At 41.0% G+C, this 17551-nt stretch overlaps 2 protein-coding genes across 4 annotated transcripts in view; one reads left to right on the top strand and one right to left on the bottom strand.

The window, feature by feature from the left end:
- The window catches only part of Rbks (ribokinase), an 84189-nt gene extending 69811 nt beyond the window's left edge, over positions 1 to 14378 (bottom strand). The window contains exon 1 of one of the 2 annotated variants that reach the window (XM_005367964.3): positions 14248 to 14378. In XM_005367964.3, coding sequence (XP_005368021.1) covers positions 14248 to 14339 — 92 coding nt within the window. In that variant the 5' untranslated portion in view covers positions 14340 to 14378. Of the gene's footprint in view, positions 1 to 8946; positions 9013 to 14247 lie in introns of those variants that run through there. The other variant, XM_026789695.1, reaches the window with a different exon arrangement.
- A 325-nt stretch (positions 14379 to 14703) lies between these two features.
- The window catches only part of Babam2 (BRISC and BRCA1 A complex member 2), a 375365-nt gene continuing 372517 nt past the window's right edge, over positions 14704 to 17551 (top strand). For both annotated transcript variants that reach the window (XM_005367962.3, XM_026789694.1), the window contains exon 1: positions 14704 to 14828. The gene's annotated coding sequence lies outside the window, so the exon portion shown is untranslated. The remainder of the gene's footprint in view (positions 14829 to 17551) is intronic.

The following is a 17551-nucleotide window of genomic DNA, read 5'->3' as shown; positions in this document are numbered from 1 at the left end:
ATTTTGATGGGGATTGCATTGAATCTATAGATTGCTTTTGGTAGAATTGCCATTTTTACTATGTTGATCCTCACATTACCTTCTGTTGTCCAATTATAGCTTTTAATCAGTATTACTTATCCTGTCAAGATACACGAAATTTCTGAATCAGACATCTTCTTCACATTTTCCTTTTTATGTTTTGAGATAGGGCCTCGCTCTATAGCTTTAGATGACCATGAACTCACTATGTAGATCAGGCTGGCCTTGTGCAGCAATCCTCTTGCCTCTGTTTCCTGACTGCTGGTTTGGTTTACAGGTGCTATGATGATAGGCTTAAAGACGTGTGGACATGGTAGCCCTCCCTTACTCATGGGAAATAAGTTTCTTTTCTTAAAGACTTATGTTTAATTACGTGTGTGTGTGTATGTGTGTGTGTGTGCTTGTGTGTGGCGACATGAGTGCTTGTGCCCACAGAGTCCCGAGGAGTATTTTGGATTGCCCTAGAGCTAGAGTTACAGGAGGTGTGAGCTACCTAGGTGGGTGTCACCTGTAAGGGCAGTATTCTCTCCTAACCACCGAGACATCTCCAGAAGTCAGTCTTCACACACCCTGCTCCACTGGATGTACGCAATCATGAACAGCAGTGCCAGGCCCAGTACCTGCACACTATGCTTTTCCTATAAGGGCCACCTGCAGTAACGTTTGATTCATAGATTAGACACATAAGAGCCTAATGATTAACAATGCTGAAACAGAACATCATAACAAAATTCTGCAATAAAATTCCCACGACCACCAGTTTTGCACTTTGTGTTAGCTGAACACAGCATTTTATGCAGTGATAGTTTGCTAAACAAGAATGATACTAAATAATTAGTGGCCAAGTAATGTATATATATAATAAATATGATGGTCAACAGAATGATTCATATATATACATGAATATCTATATGAATAATTTCTTTGGTGTTTTATACAAATCCTCACCATGTAGCTCAAGGTCTCAAGGTCTGGCTTCCAACTTACTGTGTGACTTAGGCTTGCTTAGAGGCTTGTGACCCTCCCACCTCTATTTACTGAGTGTTGGGATTACTCTATGTGCTAACATATCTGGCCTCTGTTTCCTAAATATGAAGAATAGAGAAGTCTATTTTAACAGTTTGCTTTCCAAGCACTTAAATATTTCATTTCAGGAGCTGGCAAGATGGTTCAGTGAGCAAGAGCACTCGTTCTGCAAGCATGAAGATGAAGACCTGAGTTTGAATACTCAGCACGCATGCAAAAAATCTGTTTGCCTGGCCTGTGACCCCAGCATCAGGGTGTGGGGGCAGACAAGCAGATCCTGAGAGCTCACTGGCCAGGCAGCTTAGCTGAAAAGGTGAACTTGCAGTTCAGTGAAAGAGCTGGACTCAAGGCAATGTGATGAAAAGCGGTAGAAGAGGATATTCTCTTTGGCCTCTGATTGCCCATGCTCAGGCTCATACACCTGAACATGCATGTGCACATCTGGCCTCTGAATGCCCATGCCCAGGCTTATATACCTGAATACACATGTGCACATCTGGCCTCTGAATGCCCATGCCCAGGCTTATATACCTGAATACACATGTGCACATCTGGCCTCTGAATGCCCAAGCTCAGGCTCACACACCTGAACACACCTGTGTACCATACCTCCTTTCCCCCAACCCCAGTTTCATTTCATTGTCTTTTATCTGGCTCTGTTTCTGACAGGAATTTGGAACTAAGCATTTGTTCTTTTATATGTCATGTGTATTTTCCTCTGGTACTTTAAGAGTTTCTGTTTGTAATGGATTTGCACTGAATTTCATTAGAATGTGCTTTGATATTATTTATTCTGTTTAGAGTTATTCTCTCAATAAAAATCTTTTCGGTTTCATAAAATTTGGAAACATTTTAGCTATTATTTCTTCAAATATTTCCTGCATCCCTTTTTTTTTTTAAATTTTAGACTGTAATCACTTATTTCAGACTGCTGTCTCCCAGGCATGAAAGGTTCTGTACATTTCCCATCGACCCCGGTCCATACTTTGAATTACTAAGAATATTTATGACTCTTTTCATGTCTGTGTTGAACCCAATATCCCTATCATTGTTGTCTTTTGATTGCCCTTTTTTCCTCTCTTGGTTCTGGATCACATTTATCTGATTCTTCAAAAATCTAATGATTTTGGATCATATGCTGAGTTTTGCAGCTATTACAGTTAATCTTAATTAGCTTATTTTCTTTCTTTCTCCAAGGGCATTTGACCTTACTTTGTAGTTAACTGTGATCCTTTAGGGGTGGCTGTTGGGATCTGTTAGCATGGGTTTAAAGCAGTCTTGACTGGAGGTGGATTTACCCCTTTAACTAGGTTGTTTAGCAATACTTCTGGTTGGATAGAATTCAACCTTCACCCGCTCCTGATAATTTCTGGAAAATGATCAGTTTGTAGCTGTCCAGGGGTTGCTGCCTTTGTGGAGGTTCTCTATAAACATCCACTTGCAGTAGAGTCCATAGGACTTTAAGGAGGGACTTCAACAGTCCTGGTTAGCCTCTTTCTTTCCCATGCTCATTCTCCCAAAGCAAAGAATTGTGTTTTTTTACCTCTCTGCTATTATTATATTACGCATTCCTTGAATTTTCTCTTTATGTTGGGGTCAGGACTAACCCTGTTTGTTTCCTTCTTCCATATTGCCTGTTTTCACTATCTGAGGAAGTTGTTTATTGATGTTGAAAGGATAAGTTTGGTATTACAAAAGGATGAGGAGTATTTGGGGGTGAACAGTTTCCACCTTAGAATAAAGTTAGAGAAAGCTGGGGTGACAGGTATCCCTCTGCTAACCAGCAGTACAATGGCATGAAGGCAGGGGAAAGTTCTGCCATACAGAAATCCAAGGAGAAAGCAAACTAGTTATGAAAATTTCAAGAGGGAACAATAGTTATGAGATGGGACCTTCTAACCTCAGTTTAGAAGTAGTGATCAGCAGGGAGGTGACGCACACCTTTAATCCCAGCACACAGGAGGCAGAGGTAGATGGATCTCTGTGAGTTCAAGGCCAGCCTGGTGAGTTCCAGGACAGCCAGGGCTACTTTGAGAGTCCCTGCCTCAAAACCGCCCACCCCACAAAGTAATGATCATAATAATAGGGACAAGAAGTACATACTGATTTTACTCTTCCAAGGTGACATGGAAGATTTGAATATATAGTGTGCTGGGACAGGCCCATAGTCTCAATAGTAACAATTTATGGCACACCACACACACACACACACACACACACACACACACACACACACACACACACACAACGTGTACTATGTTCCTCAACCCCTTAATTTTACCCAGGAACAGTCCTGAAGAAATACTAGAAGCTTGAATAGGTAGGGAATGAACCAGTTCTGTAACTCAGGCTGCAAGAGGAAGAGAGCACAGGAAACAAGTGCGCATTTGGGAGTGAGGAAGTGAAGTATCCGACAGTTATAAAGGCAAAAGGTTTCCATGAGGACCTACACAGTAAGAAGCTAGGAGGCATAGAAAACAGAAAGGAAATTGGCAGACACAAGTATTTCACAAAAGACAAAGTTAATGATGTTACTTTTCAATTCACAGAAGACAGGAAAAGTTTATTTATATATAACAATTTATATATTTTAATGTAACAATTTATATAATTTAATATAATGATTTATATATTGTTATATACATAATTTTATATACCCATATACATGGACCATGACACTTCTGGGTATATCGAGTGAATCAAGTCAACCATACAGATATCTGAATACACATGTTCGCTGCTGTGCTATTTACAAGTGAAGGTGTCAGTTCAGTGCCTGTCAGTGGAAGAACAGATAAATACAATGTAGCATACACACACACACCATGAAATTTTGCTCAACCCCAAAGAATGAAGTCATGTCATTTTCAGGAAAGTGAATGGGGCTGGAAGTTGTCATGTTGAGTGAAACAAGCCAGCCTCACAAATAAAGTATCCTTTGCTTCTCTCACAAGCAGAACTGGGTGGGGGGGACACTTCTAAGTGTGGCTAGAGACAGAGGGAGGGAGGACAAGCACGGGTGAGTGCTGGGTAAAGGCCACGAGAGCACTGCATAGGTTCGGATGGGAAGGCCACGGTGAGACCTAGCAATGTACACAATTAACAGACATGGAAACAGTACCAAAAAGGGCAGTGGCAGAGAGCTACAGAACCAATGCTTTATTTTCTATTTTGCCAATCAATTACAGTAAAATTTTAAATTCCAAAATGACTTCTGTCACCATATTATAATTATCTGGGCTACATCTTCCTGCCATCTGCTGGTGTAGTTTAAAGCAATAAAAATGGATCTTAATTTCATCCTTAACAAAATATAATTAGAAGGATAAATCTTGAGGAGAAAACCATGTACTTTAGAATTAACTATTAAATTTTCATTTATTTACTATTTCTGGTTTTGGGTGATTGTGCTTCCCATTATTTTAAGTAATCAACAACTGATTACATTGTATTTGAAGTTAACAATATATTTGTAAGCAGGTTGGGGTAGGCATTATAAATAATCAGGAACTGATTATATTTAAAATTAGCATGAAATATTTATAAGGTAGATTAGATAGGCATTATCATCACCTCTGTTTTGTGGAGAAAGTTAAGAATTCAGAAAAGTACTTGCTTATCAAAAATCCCATAGCTGTCATAGGGGCTGAACTAAATGTAGCTCAGCTCTTCCAGAGCTAATGCTTTTCACTGTTTATAATGTCTTCATGCTGCTGTACTCGGACAGCACTTTACAAACTTAGACCAGCAGAGGAGATATTCAGAATACAGACAGGCGTAGCAATTACAAGTGGACATCGAAAGAGGTTCACCAAAGCCCTGGGGTTCATTCTGTCTCACCACTTCTTTGACTTTCCAGGTTCACGTGCCAGAGGCAGCAGCCTCCACTCCAGTCTCAGAAGAGTGCTTAATCCTAGAGAGTTATTTGTGTTTTAAATCTTTTGCAGTCTGTTGCCTATTCCTTAGCTTCCTTACTTAGTTAAGTCATCCTTTCTTCACCATTCAGCCCAGTATGGCCTCCCTAGGCCCTCCAATGCAACCGTCCTGGCGGGTGAGGTCCCTTGCCTCTGATCTCTTGTCATTTATGAAGTCATGTGCCATTCTCGCTTCTGTACCGCCACCAGCTAAGACTGTACCTATGAACATGCTGCCTCAATACATTTGCTGAAGTGGCACACTAGTGCTAGATACTGTTTCTAGAATGTTTATCATAAGTACTGCACCGAATACTTTTTACTTATCAATTCATATAGTCATTACAAAAACACCATGAAAAATGTTTTTATCTCCTTTTATAATAAGTATAACCATACACATTGAAAAAAACATACCCATGTTTGCTTAGATGGCAAAATGAGGATTTATTCACTCATTTAACAATTTTTGAGACAGGGTGTCATGTAGTCTAGATAGGCCTCAAACTCCCTGTGTAGCCAAGGATGATCCTCAATTCCTGACTTTTCTGCCACTGCCTCCCAAGTGAGGGATAACAAGCATATGCTACCATGTCCAGCTTAGAGTCAGAATTTCTATAGAGAGTCACTTTTTGTGTAAAATACAGTATATCAAAAGAGATAATTTAAATTCATGTGAAACACGAACAGTTAACTTCAGCTTAATGTTCTATGACATTCCAGAAAATAATGACTTAGTTGTGCTGTATAACCTCAATAAGCCTTAATAAATTTGACAAACAATATTCTACAGAGCAGTTTATGTAAAAATGTTAGAAATGAGTCTGACATTAAATATTTAATGTGTATGGACCATGTACCTTGCTATCTTTTAATGTTTCTACAGAGCAGTTTATGTAAAAATGTCCAAAATGAATGTACATCATAACATAATAAATGTGAACTGATTATATTTGCTAGTACAAAGAGAAAAATAATAGCTATTAAAAAAAAGAAATTCACAAAAGACTAAACTCTGGATATATGCTGTTTATGGAATTTAATGGTTAAACTAAAGGCTGGAAAAGATATACGAGGCAAATATCAATTACAATAACCCTGGATAGCTTTATTAACATCAGCCAAACAAGAAAGAAAATAGCAGAAAACAAGGTAACAATTCCAGATTTAACATACCAATAAAATGGCATTAAATATATATACTACAAAACAAAAATAAATATAGCCATAGTTAGAAAGACAAATCCATCATATGTCATATATAAAATGGTTTTAACATAATTATTTTTAAATTTTTATTAATCAATCAATCATTTTTCCCAGTCTAATCAGTTTCCCCTCCCTCCCTCCTTTCCTCTCTGTTTTCTCCTCCATAATTTTAAGTATATAAAGTACTAGGCACATGAAGTCAGCTTGGGCTGGTGAACTTGTGTAAACCACCACAGCTTTATGCCTTTCAAGTAAGGGTGAGTGAGGAGGGCGCCCACTTCTTTATGAAATTACCCAGTTGTAGGTATCTATTATAGCATCACAGAAAGAGTGAACATGTGATATGCAAGCTTATATTCACCAAGTAGTGATCTTGAGCAAGGTGCTGTAAAACCCTAAGTACAAACAGAGTACTTTTTAAAAAAATTATCCTTGTTTTAGATAATATTTACTGTCTATTTTCTTTCAGCTTTAACATAAAACCAAAAAAATACTTATGTTTGAAGACAAAACAAACTGTTTTTCTTATTCACTTTTGAGAGAGGGTCTCAATAAGGAGCACTGGCTCATTTGGAACTCACAAAGACCTTTCTGCCTCTGCTTTCCAAGTGCTGGGATTAAATGCATGTGCCACCATGGCTAAATTTTATTTTGTAATGTTTTTGACATAGCATTTCTTGCAGCTTTGGTTGTCCTGTAATTTGTAACATACCTGAAGCTGACCTTTAACTCCTGTCTCCACCTCTCATGTGTTGAAATTACCACCACTTAAAGGTATGTACCACCAAAGATGGCCCCAATGGACTCTAAAACCGAGATTCTATAAGATCTTTGGTTGAAGACACAGATAATTGAAAATTATACTTTCATTTCTAACTTAAAAATGAAGACTCTTAATTAAATAGTATGGCTCTGACTAATGGTAAAAATTGACTATAAAATGTGCATATATAAAAATATTTGTAAAATATAATTTGTAGGTGGGTATGGCAGCATAGTCCTAAGTAGTTAGGAGAATGAGGAAAGGGGATCACTTGAACCCTTGAGTCTGAGGCTAGCCTGGGCAACACAGTAAGACCTTACTTCAAGGAACACACACACACACACACACACACACACACAGCAATTTATAGAGGGTGCTCAAGAAGCTACTGCACAAATTACTTTGTGCAATATTACAGAACTGTATTTTAAGATTCCTTTTTCTGAACACAAAAGGAAAAGTCAGTATCTAAGATGTGATGTATTTGGGAAACAAACAAACAAACAAACAAAAAAAAAACAAACTAAAACAAAATATCCCAAACAAAAAAACCCAAACCTAAAACAAAAACAAGGAAAACCACCAAGTTTTATTTAGACAACAAACCAACCATATACAAAGTTAATTTGTTGTTGACTTGGCAGTAGCAGAAGACACACTTCAAGACAAGCCAGTCAGAGAATAACTGTGAAATAAGGCAATGATATTGAAAGGTTTGAATGCTCACGTGAAGGGTTAAGATCTCAAAGACATTCTTGCAAATTTGCCATGGACTCTTATATGATACAAAGAAAGTTTATCCTCCAAGGCCATAAAAGTGGGGATTAAAACTATATTTAAGCTAGGCAGTAGTGGCACACACTTTTAATCCCGACTCTCAGGAGGCAGAGGCAGGTGGATCTTTGTGAGTTTGAGACCAGCCTGGTTTACAAAATGAGTTCTAGGACAGTCAGGGAAATGCTGTCTCAAAAAAAAACAAACTTAACCCCAAAACAACAACAACAACAACAACAACACACACACACACCACACACACACACACACTTATAGTCAAAAGGTAGCTTTGGTTAGGCAAGATGAAGCATGGAGAACAGCACTGGGATCATCTCAGGTCGTTTGGGATTCCCCATCTTCAGCATCTACCTCCTTCTGTAAGCTTTCTCTGTGCTTTCAGAGAACTTGTGGGCACCTGCTTCAGAGATTGGCTCATGCTTTACTAACTGCAATCTCCCCAGTGGCTAGCATATTTTCACTGTCTTTATATACAAATCATCAAACTTCTGAAGCAAAATTCCCTGGCATTCATGTTTGTCCTTCCCCATATAACAGAAGAGCTAATTAGAGTTTACTAACAGCAATCTCTCTCTCCCTCTCTCCCCCTCTCTCTCCTTTTGGCAGTCAGGGTCTCATGTAGCCCTAGCCGATCTTGAACTCCAAACATATCCGAGGCTGGCCTTCAACTGATTCTCCTGCCTCCACCTCTCCTGCTGGGTTTGCAGGTGCTTGCTATCACACTCTGCTTCTTTCTTGTCATTTGGAATTGACTTTTTAAAGCATCTCTTTTCACTGGAGGTATCAAAATTAGCAAATTTCTCATGATTTCTCTTGGCATTACAGAACACAAGTGACAGAAACATATTTAAAAATACTGATTTTAAAATATGACTTACAACTTAAAAGCAAACTTTTAAAAACTAAAAGAGCAGAAATCATGAAGAATGGCATTATATTTTTCAAATATCAGGAGCTGTCAGATAATTTTAGACTAATGTTTCTTTGGTTTTTACTTTACTGAAAACGTGGCCTAAAGAGATTTTCTTGATCTAATATGATACTATACCTTAGTCCAATCCAGGGTACAAAGAGATTTTCCTGATCTGATACTATGCCTTAGCCCAATCCAGGCTCCAAAGCTGCCATGAGAAGGAAATTTCTGTCAGCTTCCCCTCACTTCCTAGAAGCCTTCTATTAGGCCTGATGTTACAGCATCAGGAAGGCAGGATGGGAGTTTACCTGCACAAATGTGCACCTGGTGTGTGTCTGGTGCTCATGGAGGTCAGAAGAGGGCATTGGAGCCCCTGGAGCTGGAGTTACAGGCAGTTGTGAGCCACACAGTGTGGGTGCTGGTACTCGATCCTGGGTCCTCTGCAAGAACAATTGCTCTTAATTGCTGAGCTATCTCTTTAGCCCATTAAAAAAAAATTCTTTTCCTTTTTATTTTCTTTAAGTAATCTAAGTTTATTGCTTCCCTTATTCCAGTATCTTAAGATCTTTTGCAAATTAAACAATCATTTTCTGATTTGCTAAGGATCAAGTTACAAGTTTGAGTGAATTTGAGCCTTCTCTCTGAAGTCACCCCTTCCCATTGGCAGCATGGAAAATGACAACACAGGTGTTAGCTGACATCAGTCGATTGCTTTGGAAACGTGTATTAAACCTGTACTTAGAGCAAGGTTTGGGGCTGCAGAGAGGCTGAAAGGGAGGCAGGAAATGAAACATATCCTCAAAATATTGAAGTGCTCCTGGAGTTCAGAGCTCAGTGATCTCATCATGCCTCATGGCATTAAATATTCATACACAATGACACATTTATAGATTTGTATCTCTAGACTGGACTTCTCTGAACACCACACTCCTGTATCTGCCCCTTTGGCCCCTTCCATATACTAGGTCAGATGTCTGATGGGTACTCCAACCCTCACCCCTCAACCCTGAGGTGTGATACAGTCCTTCTGGTCTCTCGGCAAAGGTCAATTGCCCCCTTGCAGCGGCAGAGCCACACAACTTTGGCTTGATCCCCTCAGCAAATTTTTTCAGTTGCCCTCCCTTCCAAATAACCCGGAGGTTATAGAGATCCACTCTGAATTTGTTTCTTAACTTTGCATTCACGTTATCCTCAGTCTCCAGTGACTCTGTTACGTTAAGTCAGGTCACAGCACTCTTCTCAGATCCAGTGGCTTTTTATCCCATCCAGAGTATGATCCTATGTTCTTCCCCAATCTTTTCTCCTTCAGAAATAACAGACTCCTTGTTAATCCTTCAGGGCCTTTGCATACGCCATTCCCTTTGCCAGGAGTGTTCTTCTGTCAGTTAATGTATTCTTGCTTCTTTCCTGCTTTAGGTACTTATGCAAAATCACACTTCTCAGGGAGGCTTTCTTTGGCTGAGGATCTAAACTTAGCATCCTATGCGCCCTTTTGTGATTTTCTTTGGAAGCATTTAACCCAGCACACTGTGTGATCTGCTTATTTTTACCTATACTGTCTCTCCTACTGTAGCTTCATAAAGCCGACATTCTTGTTGTGTATCTTTTCTACGTAGGGTAGAAACTGGTACATAGTGTAAATGCAATAAAAATTAATTGAATGACTGAAAAGAACGGCTGAACAGAAGAAACAGGGACTTAAAGTATGATTAAAGAGGAACTGTACACTGAACATACAAAAAAATGACCATGTATTTTCATGGAACTTTATCTCTCCTAAGAACAGGCTTGACTTCGCTTTCCTTTGTAACATGAAACCTTTTTTAAAGACAAGGTTTCATGTAGCCCAGACTGGCCTTAAAATCCATATGGAATAAGGATGACCTTGAAGTCATGATTCTTTTCTCACACTTTCCAAGTGTGGGATTCCAAGCATATGCCATCATGCCTGACACAACATGAAACCCTAGACATGAGTGTTCAAGAAGAAAGGATATTGATAAAAACAGATGGGTATTAAACAGTGTCAGTTGGATGAGATAATGAGTTTTAAAAATTATTACTACACAGAGCTTACTACACATAGAGAACTAAAATTAAAAATGAAAAAAAAAGTTCATTGATTGAATTAGCAGTGTCTGGCACACAGTAATATATAAAGTAAGTTGGACTTGGATGCCTTCCAAAGAGGCTTAGTTAGGGAAGCAGTTTTATTTCCAAAGTGATTCTATAGTACAGGCATGATGTCTAGGCTGACTATGGTTAAATGCACGGATGAAGGAGAGTAATGAAGATGCTATTTTTAGTTCTGAAGAGCTTTAGTTGTTACTCCTTACCAGTGTCCAAGATACACAGGGAATACAGAGACTGTAAATTTCCACACAGACTATACAAAAAGACAGAATGCTAGGAGGAAAGACAACTCTGGAAGACCTGGGCTCCAGCCTTCATTATGCCTCCAACAGGCTGTGTGATCGGGGGTCAGCTATTTAAACTCTTGGTCATCTCATCTGTAAAATGTGAGGATGGACTGAAAAGATCCAAAGGTTCCCCAAGTTCCCTAAGTGATGGTTATTTGATGTCCATATTACAGTGTTGGTAAAATATTCTTAAAAGATATTCATATTCTAATCTCTACAACTTGCAAATATATCGTATACCAGCAAGGGAGTATTAAGGCAACGAATAAGCCAATAAGAAAGTATAAAGGAAGGCGATTATCTTGAGCTACCTGGCTGGGATCAATGTAATCACAAGGGTTCTTTTCTTCTTATTATTTTTATGTGCATTAGTGTTTGACCTGCTTGTCTGTGAGGGAGTCGGATCCACTGGAACTTGAGTTACTGTCAGTTGTGAGCTGCCATGTTAGTGCTGGGAATTGAACCTGGATCCTCTGGAAGAGCAGCCAGTGCTCTTGATACTGAGCCATCTCTCCAGCCCCCACAAGGGTTTTCACAGTGCATATGGAGTAAGAGTCAGAAAGATGCCATCTTTGACTATGCAGATGAAGGGGTCTTGATGAAATCAGTACAGAGAAGGTACAAAAGTGAAAAAACCAAATTCTTCCCAATATCTCTCAGAAAGGAAGCCTATCCTACTGACACCTTGATTTTAGTTCAGTGAGTGCTAAGCCAGGCATATGACTGACCTCCAGAGCTACACTAATATGAAGTCAGTTACATCTGTGGCAAATTGTTTCAGCAGCAATAGGAAAGTAATACACTCATGACACATCTGTAACTACCAGAGCCAGATGCAATTTTATGCAGAGATCGGAGTGAATGAATCTGGATGACTTATCTATAAACTGAGGGGCTTGGACCAATATCGCCTAAACCCTCTCCATCTCTGAAATAATAAGAATTTAAAATTCCGACATCATAAACTTAGCCTTTTCCACTGCTTATTCCCACGCCCTGAGCCTGAGGAGTAAGCACCGCAGACAGTATTTGCTGGTCAAGATTCACAGAAGGTGCTGGACTGAGCTCAGGACTTTTCACAAGCACAACTGAGTAACAACCCCTCAACTTGGTATGTTTTTGATGGAACTATTTCTAAAGTTAAACATACTCCCCATATTTATATAAAATGAATACTGCATTTTGTCTTTTCTTGAAGAAGCACCACTAGAAATATCATTAGTAATGACGGGCTCCGAGAGGATGACACTGTACCTCGTCATAAGTTATGCCAAGACAGACATGACTGTGACTGTTTTTAGTGGCAGACAATGCAGTTATAGTTTGAGACACTTGGTCAGGAGGCTTATGAATGTTTTTCTAGAGAAGTCAGCACACGTTCCTATAAGCTCCAGACAGTAAATGTTTAAGTTTGGTATGTCATACATGGTCTAGGTTACATTTTTTAAGTAACCTTTTAGAAATGTGGTAAATCATTCCTACCTCCCAAGTGATACAGAAAGCCTGCAGCTCAAATATTTCTGAAAAACCAAAATTTAAAATTTGGAGTCAGACATGGTGGTGTAGGATAGCAAGGTCAAGGGCTGCCTGAGTTACACAGTCCAAGTCTAGCACGGGGACTTCGTGAGACTCTGTCTTAAAGAAGAAAAGGTTAGGAGAGTAGTTCAATGGTAAAGTGCTCACTTGGCATGCAAGGCCCTGGGTTCAATTCCAGCGCCACACCTACAAAAGTGTTAAATTATTTAAAATTCTCTTGCTATTACTACACTTTTAAAAGTGATTTTTTTAAATTTTCTATGTGTGTGTGTGTTGGGGGGTTGGGTACAGGAATGCAGTGTCCTCAGAGGCTAGGTGTGGGATCCCCTTGGGCTGGATTACTGGTGCCTGTGAAACAGTGATCCTAACTGTTGAGCCATCGACTCCAGTCCCTGCATTGTACCATCTGAGGTTTCTGTCAATCACAGCTGCCCCTACTAGTCTCCTTTTGGGTTCCATCCTTTGACGTTGAGTTTGTTAATTTGATAACATATATTTATCTGTCCTGTCTATTGCATGTGTATGTGTGCATTACATAGGTGGAAGGAAGTCAGAGAACTCCCAAGAGTCAGTTTTTGTCCTTCCACTGCAATGGGCTCCAGGGACTGAACCCAGGTCATCAGGTTTCGGACAAGCACCTTTATCCCCTAAGCCAGTGGTTCTCAACCTTCCCAGTGCTGTGCCCCTTTAATACAGTTCCTCATGTCATGGTGACCTCCAACCATCAAACTTTTTCATTGCAATTTCATAGCTGTAATTTTGCTATTAAGGACCATAACATAAATATCTGATATTAGACCCCCAAAAGGTCACGACCCACAGGTTTGGAACCACTTTCCTAAGCCATCTTGATGTCCCTGATAACAATTTGTAATTATTTTTAGCAAGACTAAGTTGGACATATGAAGATCCTGGAGCTATTTTTAAAAGTAGATATAGGTAGTTTGGTGTGAAGATTTGGTTACTTTGATGACACCAAGGCCTAATTTCAAGGTTCTCTCTTATCATTTGGGAAAAGGTTTAGGGACAGATGAGGTCTTCTAGCTCAACTATTTTAATTTAGCACAGTTTTCATCACTATTTGATCATGGAGTTTTGTTATAATTCTTATGTCTTTTTTTCTTTTTTTTTGGACTCCCACTTGGGTTTACCACCAAATTGACCCACGCCTGCATTTCTACACAAAAATAAACTGTAAATATGAAACACTGCAGGAATGCCAGCAATCGACAGAGTGAAAAGGTGGCTTTTGCCTCGAGCCTTAATTCACACGTGTTCAATCGAGTAATAGCCTGGTATGTCGGGTTGACAAAACACTTTTTGTAGTCCTCATAACAACCCTATAAGTTAGGTCTGTTCTCTCAGAGGTTAAAATATCATGGGACAGCCTGGCCAAAAAACCAGGTGCAGGTGTTTGGGGAGGGAGGAGTGGGGTTTCTATCGGCATCAGAGCTGTCATTCAGTGGCGCCCAGTCCCTTCCCTTGTCATTGACTTCCAGACTTGAATTCTGCCTTTTCCACGTCAGAAGCCGCGCTGTGGAAGACCCGAAGCTCACAGCAGAACCCCATGGTGGGTGCCCACAGATCCGAGGCCCGAATACCCAACAGTGTGGTTCGCCCTCCCGAGACCCTGCGCTGCGGCCCCACACTAACCTGACCAGGTCGGTCATGCAGGAACCCACCACCACCACCGCTGCCGCCACCTCCTCCTGCCTGGGCCTCCCGGGCTCCCCAGACGCCGCCATTACTAAGCCTTGCTCTAACTCGACCCCGACGCTGCCCTTTGCCCTTTGCCTGAACCCGTAACCAGAGACGCCGCTCCTTCCTCCCTAACGACGCGGCCGGTCCCCCACGCCTGTTTGGGTCGCCCACCCTAATGCCCGTGAAACATCCCCGGCCTCCGGCGGCTCCCGGTTCTTCTAAGACCCATGTTCTCGCCCCGCCTCACGGCACAGGGCTTAGCCGCCACGGCGAGAGGCGACGTTGCTCGCCCGGCTGGAGGAGGCCGCGGCGGCGAACCTTCAGGCACTACCGGGCCGCCTTCCCTAGCTTCCGGCTGGGCTCGGCGCGGGCACGCGCACGCCCGCGCGGCTCCGGAGGGGGCTCGGGACGTCCGGGGGAGCGCGCACGCATCCGGCCCGCGATTCGCGCGCTGGTCGGTGCGTCGGTCGGGGGCGCGCTCGGGTAACCTGTACCCCGTCTAGTCGCCGGTTACTGATCGGACTAAGTTCCAGGTACCTGGACCCGGGCTGGTGCGGGGAGGTTGGATCTCAGTCGCACAGGTGGCGCAGAGAGCCATGTTTGAGTATGGCTAGAGAGCTAGCCTCTTCCTCAAGAGAAGGCCCGCGTTCCAAAGATGCCCCGCTCGCCCCCAGCACGCGGATCCCCTCAAGAACGAGCCCCCAAGACCCGAGGCTACTCTCTTTTTCTCTCTCTCTCTCTCTCCACACATCTTGCTCACTCCTGGCCCCTGATGAACCCTGCTTCTTTTTGCGCTTGATGGGGGGAATCATACAATTTGGGAAAAAGGGTCGGATCCCTTTAGGTTTTCCTCAGAATGGGTGGCCTGCCATTCTTTGGATCGGAACCGGTTCGCTCTCCCCGTCCCTCCCCGATGTTGCCCAGTGGAGAAATTGCTCCCCCAACGTAACTTCCCTTGTGCGCCATATGACGTGAACGTGATGCAGCAGGAGGCCACCCCTTTCCGTTCCATGACGTCAACGGGGCACATGTTTCCGTGTTTGTCATCCTCCTAATTGCAAAAGCCTGGTCGGTGCTTGTTATACGTCTTTGTATTCCCTAGATAGCCAGCCCACCGAAAGACCTCATGCGACCTTACCTTGCGGCAGCAGATATCTATAAATATTATACATTTCCATTTTCCTCCGAAATACGTCAAAATCAGGAAAGAAATACAAATTGCAAAACAAGCATTCAAGAAAGCTGGCCACCAAAAATTCCTGCCTCTGTGAGATCCCTTATAATGATGCCATGTATAAAAGAGGGTGCGTGTGTGTGTGTGTGTGTGTGTGTGTGTGGGGTATGTTTCCAACCCATATATATCCCTGCATATTGTACCAAAGGACCATTATTTTTTTCCTCCAAATTTCTGGAGTCAGTATAGTTTTCCCTCTTTGTTAAAGAATTCCCACTTCAAAACTGAAACATCTAAGAGCTGCACAAAACCTTGCACAGTCAAAAATTGTATTATGGCCCCTCTAGAAATAAAGACAGAAATTCATTCGCTCAGGTGCGATCCGGAAGTCTTGACACTTGCTGCAGTGGAAGCGGCTGTCATAATCACTAATGTGGTTTGGCGTCTGCAGTCAGCTTGTTTCTTTTGGCATTTAGCTAGTTAATCAGTCAGCCCTCTGTCAGCAATAGCCTAGTTGGTTTCTAGTTGTAAAGCAATCATGTGGATAAATTCCTGACCATGTCCTCAATTTTGACAAGGTGTGCACTTTAAAAAGTAAAAATTAAAAAAAAGTGTTAATATCAAAGAAAAAATAAATAAAACTGCACCTTGATGCTTTCTGCAGTGGCCAATGAAATGAGTGTTTGAGAGGAAAGCAGGGATAGCGGACTTTGAGAGAGGTCTGGATTTGAATTCTAATCCTTCTGTTTGCTCTGTGTGTGACATTAAGTCACTTGGTCTTGCTGGCCTTTAGTTTTGTATTTATAAAATGGAAACAATAGTCATTAAGAAACTGCTTTGTGTGTGTATGTGTGTGTGTGTGTGGGGGGGGGGTTGGATAGCTGTCCAGAGCGGTGAGTAATAGCTCATGTGTGATGCTTAGAATGTGCTAGTTTTGTTTCTATTTCTTAAGAAATCTGAGGTAAAATGGTAGGTACTGAGGGGAAAAAATCATGACAAAAGTCATTTGTTGTCATGAGAGATCTTTCTGTTTGCGTCTACCAGATATCTATTACTGTGGCGGAAATAAGCATCCCCTTCAGGAGCCATGAAATCAGGTAGAAGCACTACAGAATTTAGAAAGAAAAGTCGTCAAGGCGATAGTATATTATTCAAAAAACAGTTACCCATGTCATCTGGGAAATGGGAACTAGAAACCGGCCTTAGACAGGCTATGGATGGCAACACTGCATGTAGAAGTGCTTTAGGAGTGATGCGATGCTACGAAATGTGTATTCTTTTATGATAGATAGTGCAGCAGAGGAAGCATTTACTCTCGCTTGTGATGATGCATTAGAATGGTATTGGGAAGGCATCTCCCAAGGAGTTAGAAAAGAATCATGTGGAACTAAAGTATGTGATATAAAGCTTAGCCATTTCAGAAATATTTCTGGGTGGCATCATGGTGTCACCATGGTATTTTCTGGAAAGATCTCTATAGTCATTCCTTTATTGCTATTCAAAAGTGATAAACAAGTATTCAGATTAGCAGAGCTTATAAGTCCTTATGTGCCACAGTGTGTAGAAACTAGAACCAGAACAGCAGGTACTCATAATTGTAACTGGGTGGAAATTAATTAGCTCTCAATGTGGAATTAACCTTTCAGTTTGAGAAAGACAACGATCATTTGAATTGACTTATTCACCTCTAAAGTAGCAGCTTTCATTTAGAAGACTATTAGGAATTCATGCACTCTCTCCTCTGGCTTTTTTAATATCCAAGCAGTGTTGATGTGATTTATTGCTTTTGTATTATCAAGGGTATAGATGTTGTGGCGTAGTACCTTCAAATTAAAGACAAAAAGACCCAATTACTTTTTGGTGCTTAGTATCTAGACAGGAATATGTTTTTATAATTTAAGTGTTAAGTACATTTTTTTTGCTTCACTTATTCCTCAGACTCTACTGTATTTCCGTCATTTGTGTATATGTGTATGTGCGTGGTATATTTGTGTGTATATGTATAGTGTATGTGTGTACATGGTATATTTGTACGTATATGTATAGTGTATGTATGTGTGCATGGTCTGTTTGTGTGTATAT

This window comes from Microtus ochrogaster, unplaced genomic scaffold (assembly GCF_000317375.1).
Source record: "Microtus ochrogaster isolate Prairie Vole_2 unplaced genomic scaffold, MicOch1.0 UNK26, whole genome shotgun sequence".
Taxonomy (NCBI): domain Eukaryota; kingdom Metazoa; phylum Chordata; class Mammalia; order Rodentia; family Cricetidae; genus Microtus; species Microtus ochrogaster.
This window is presented reverse-complemented; position numbering and strand designations above follow the sequence as displayed.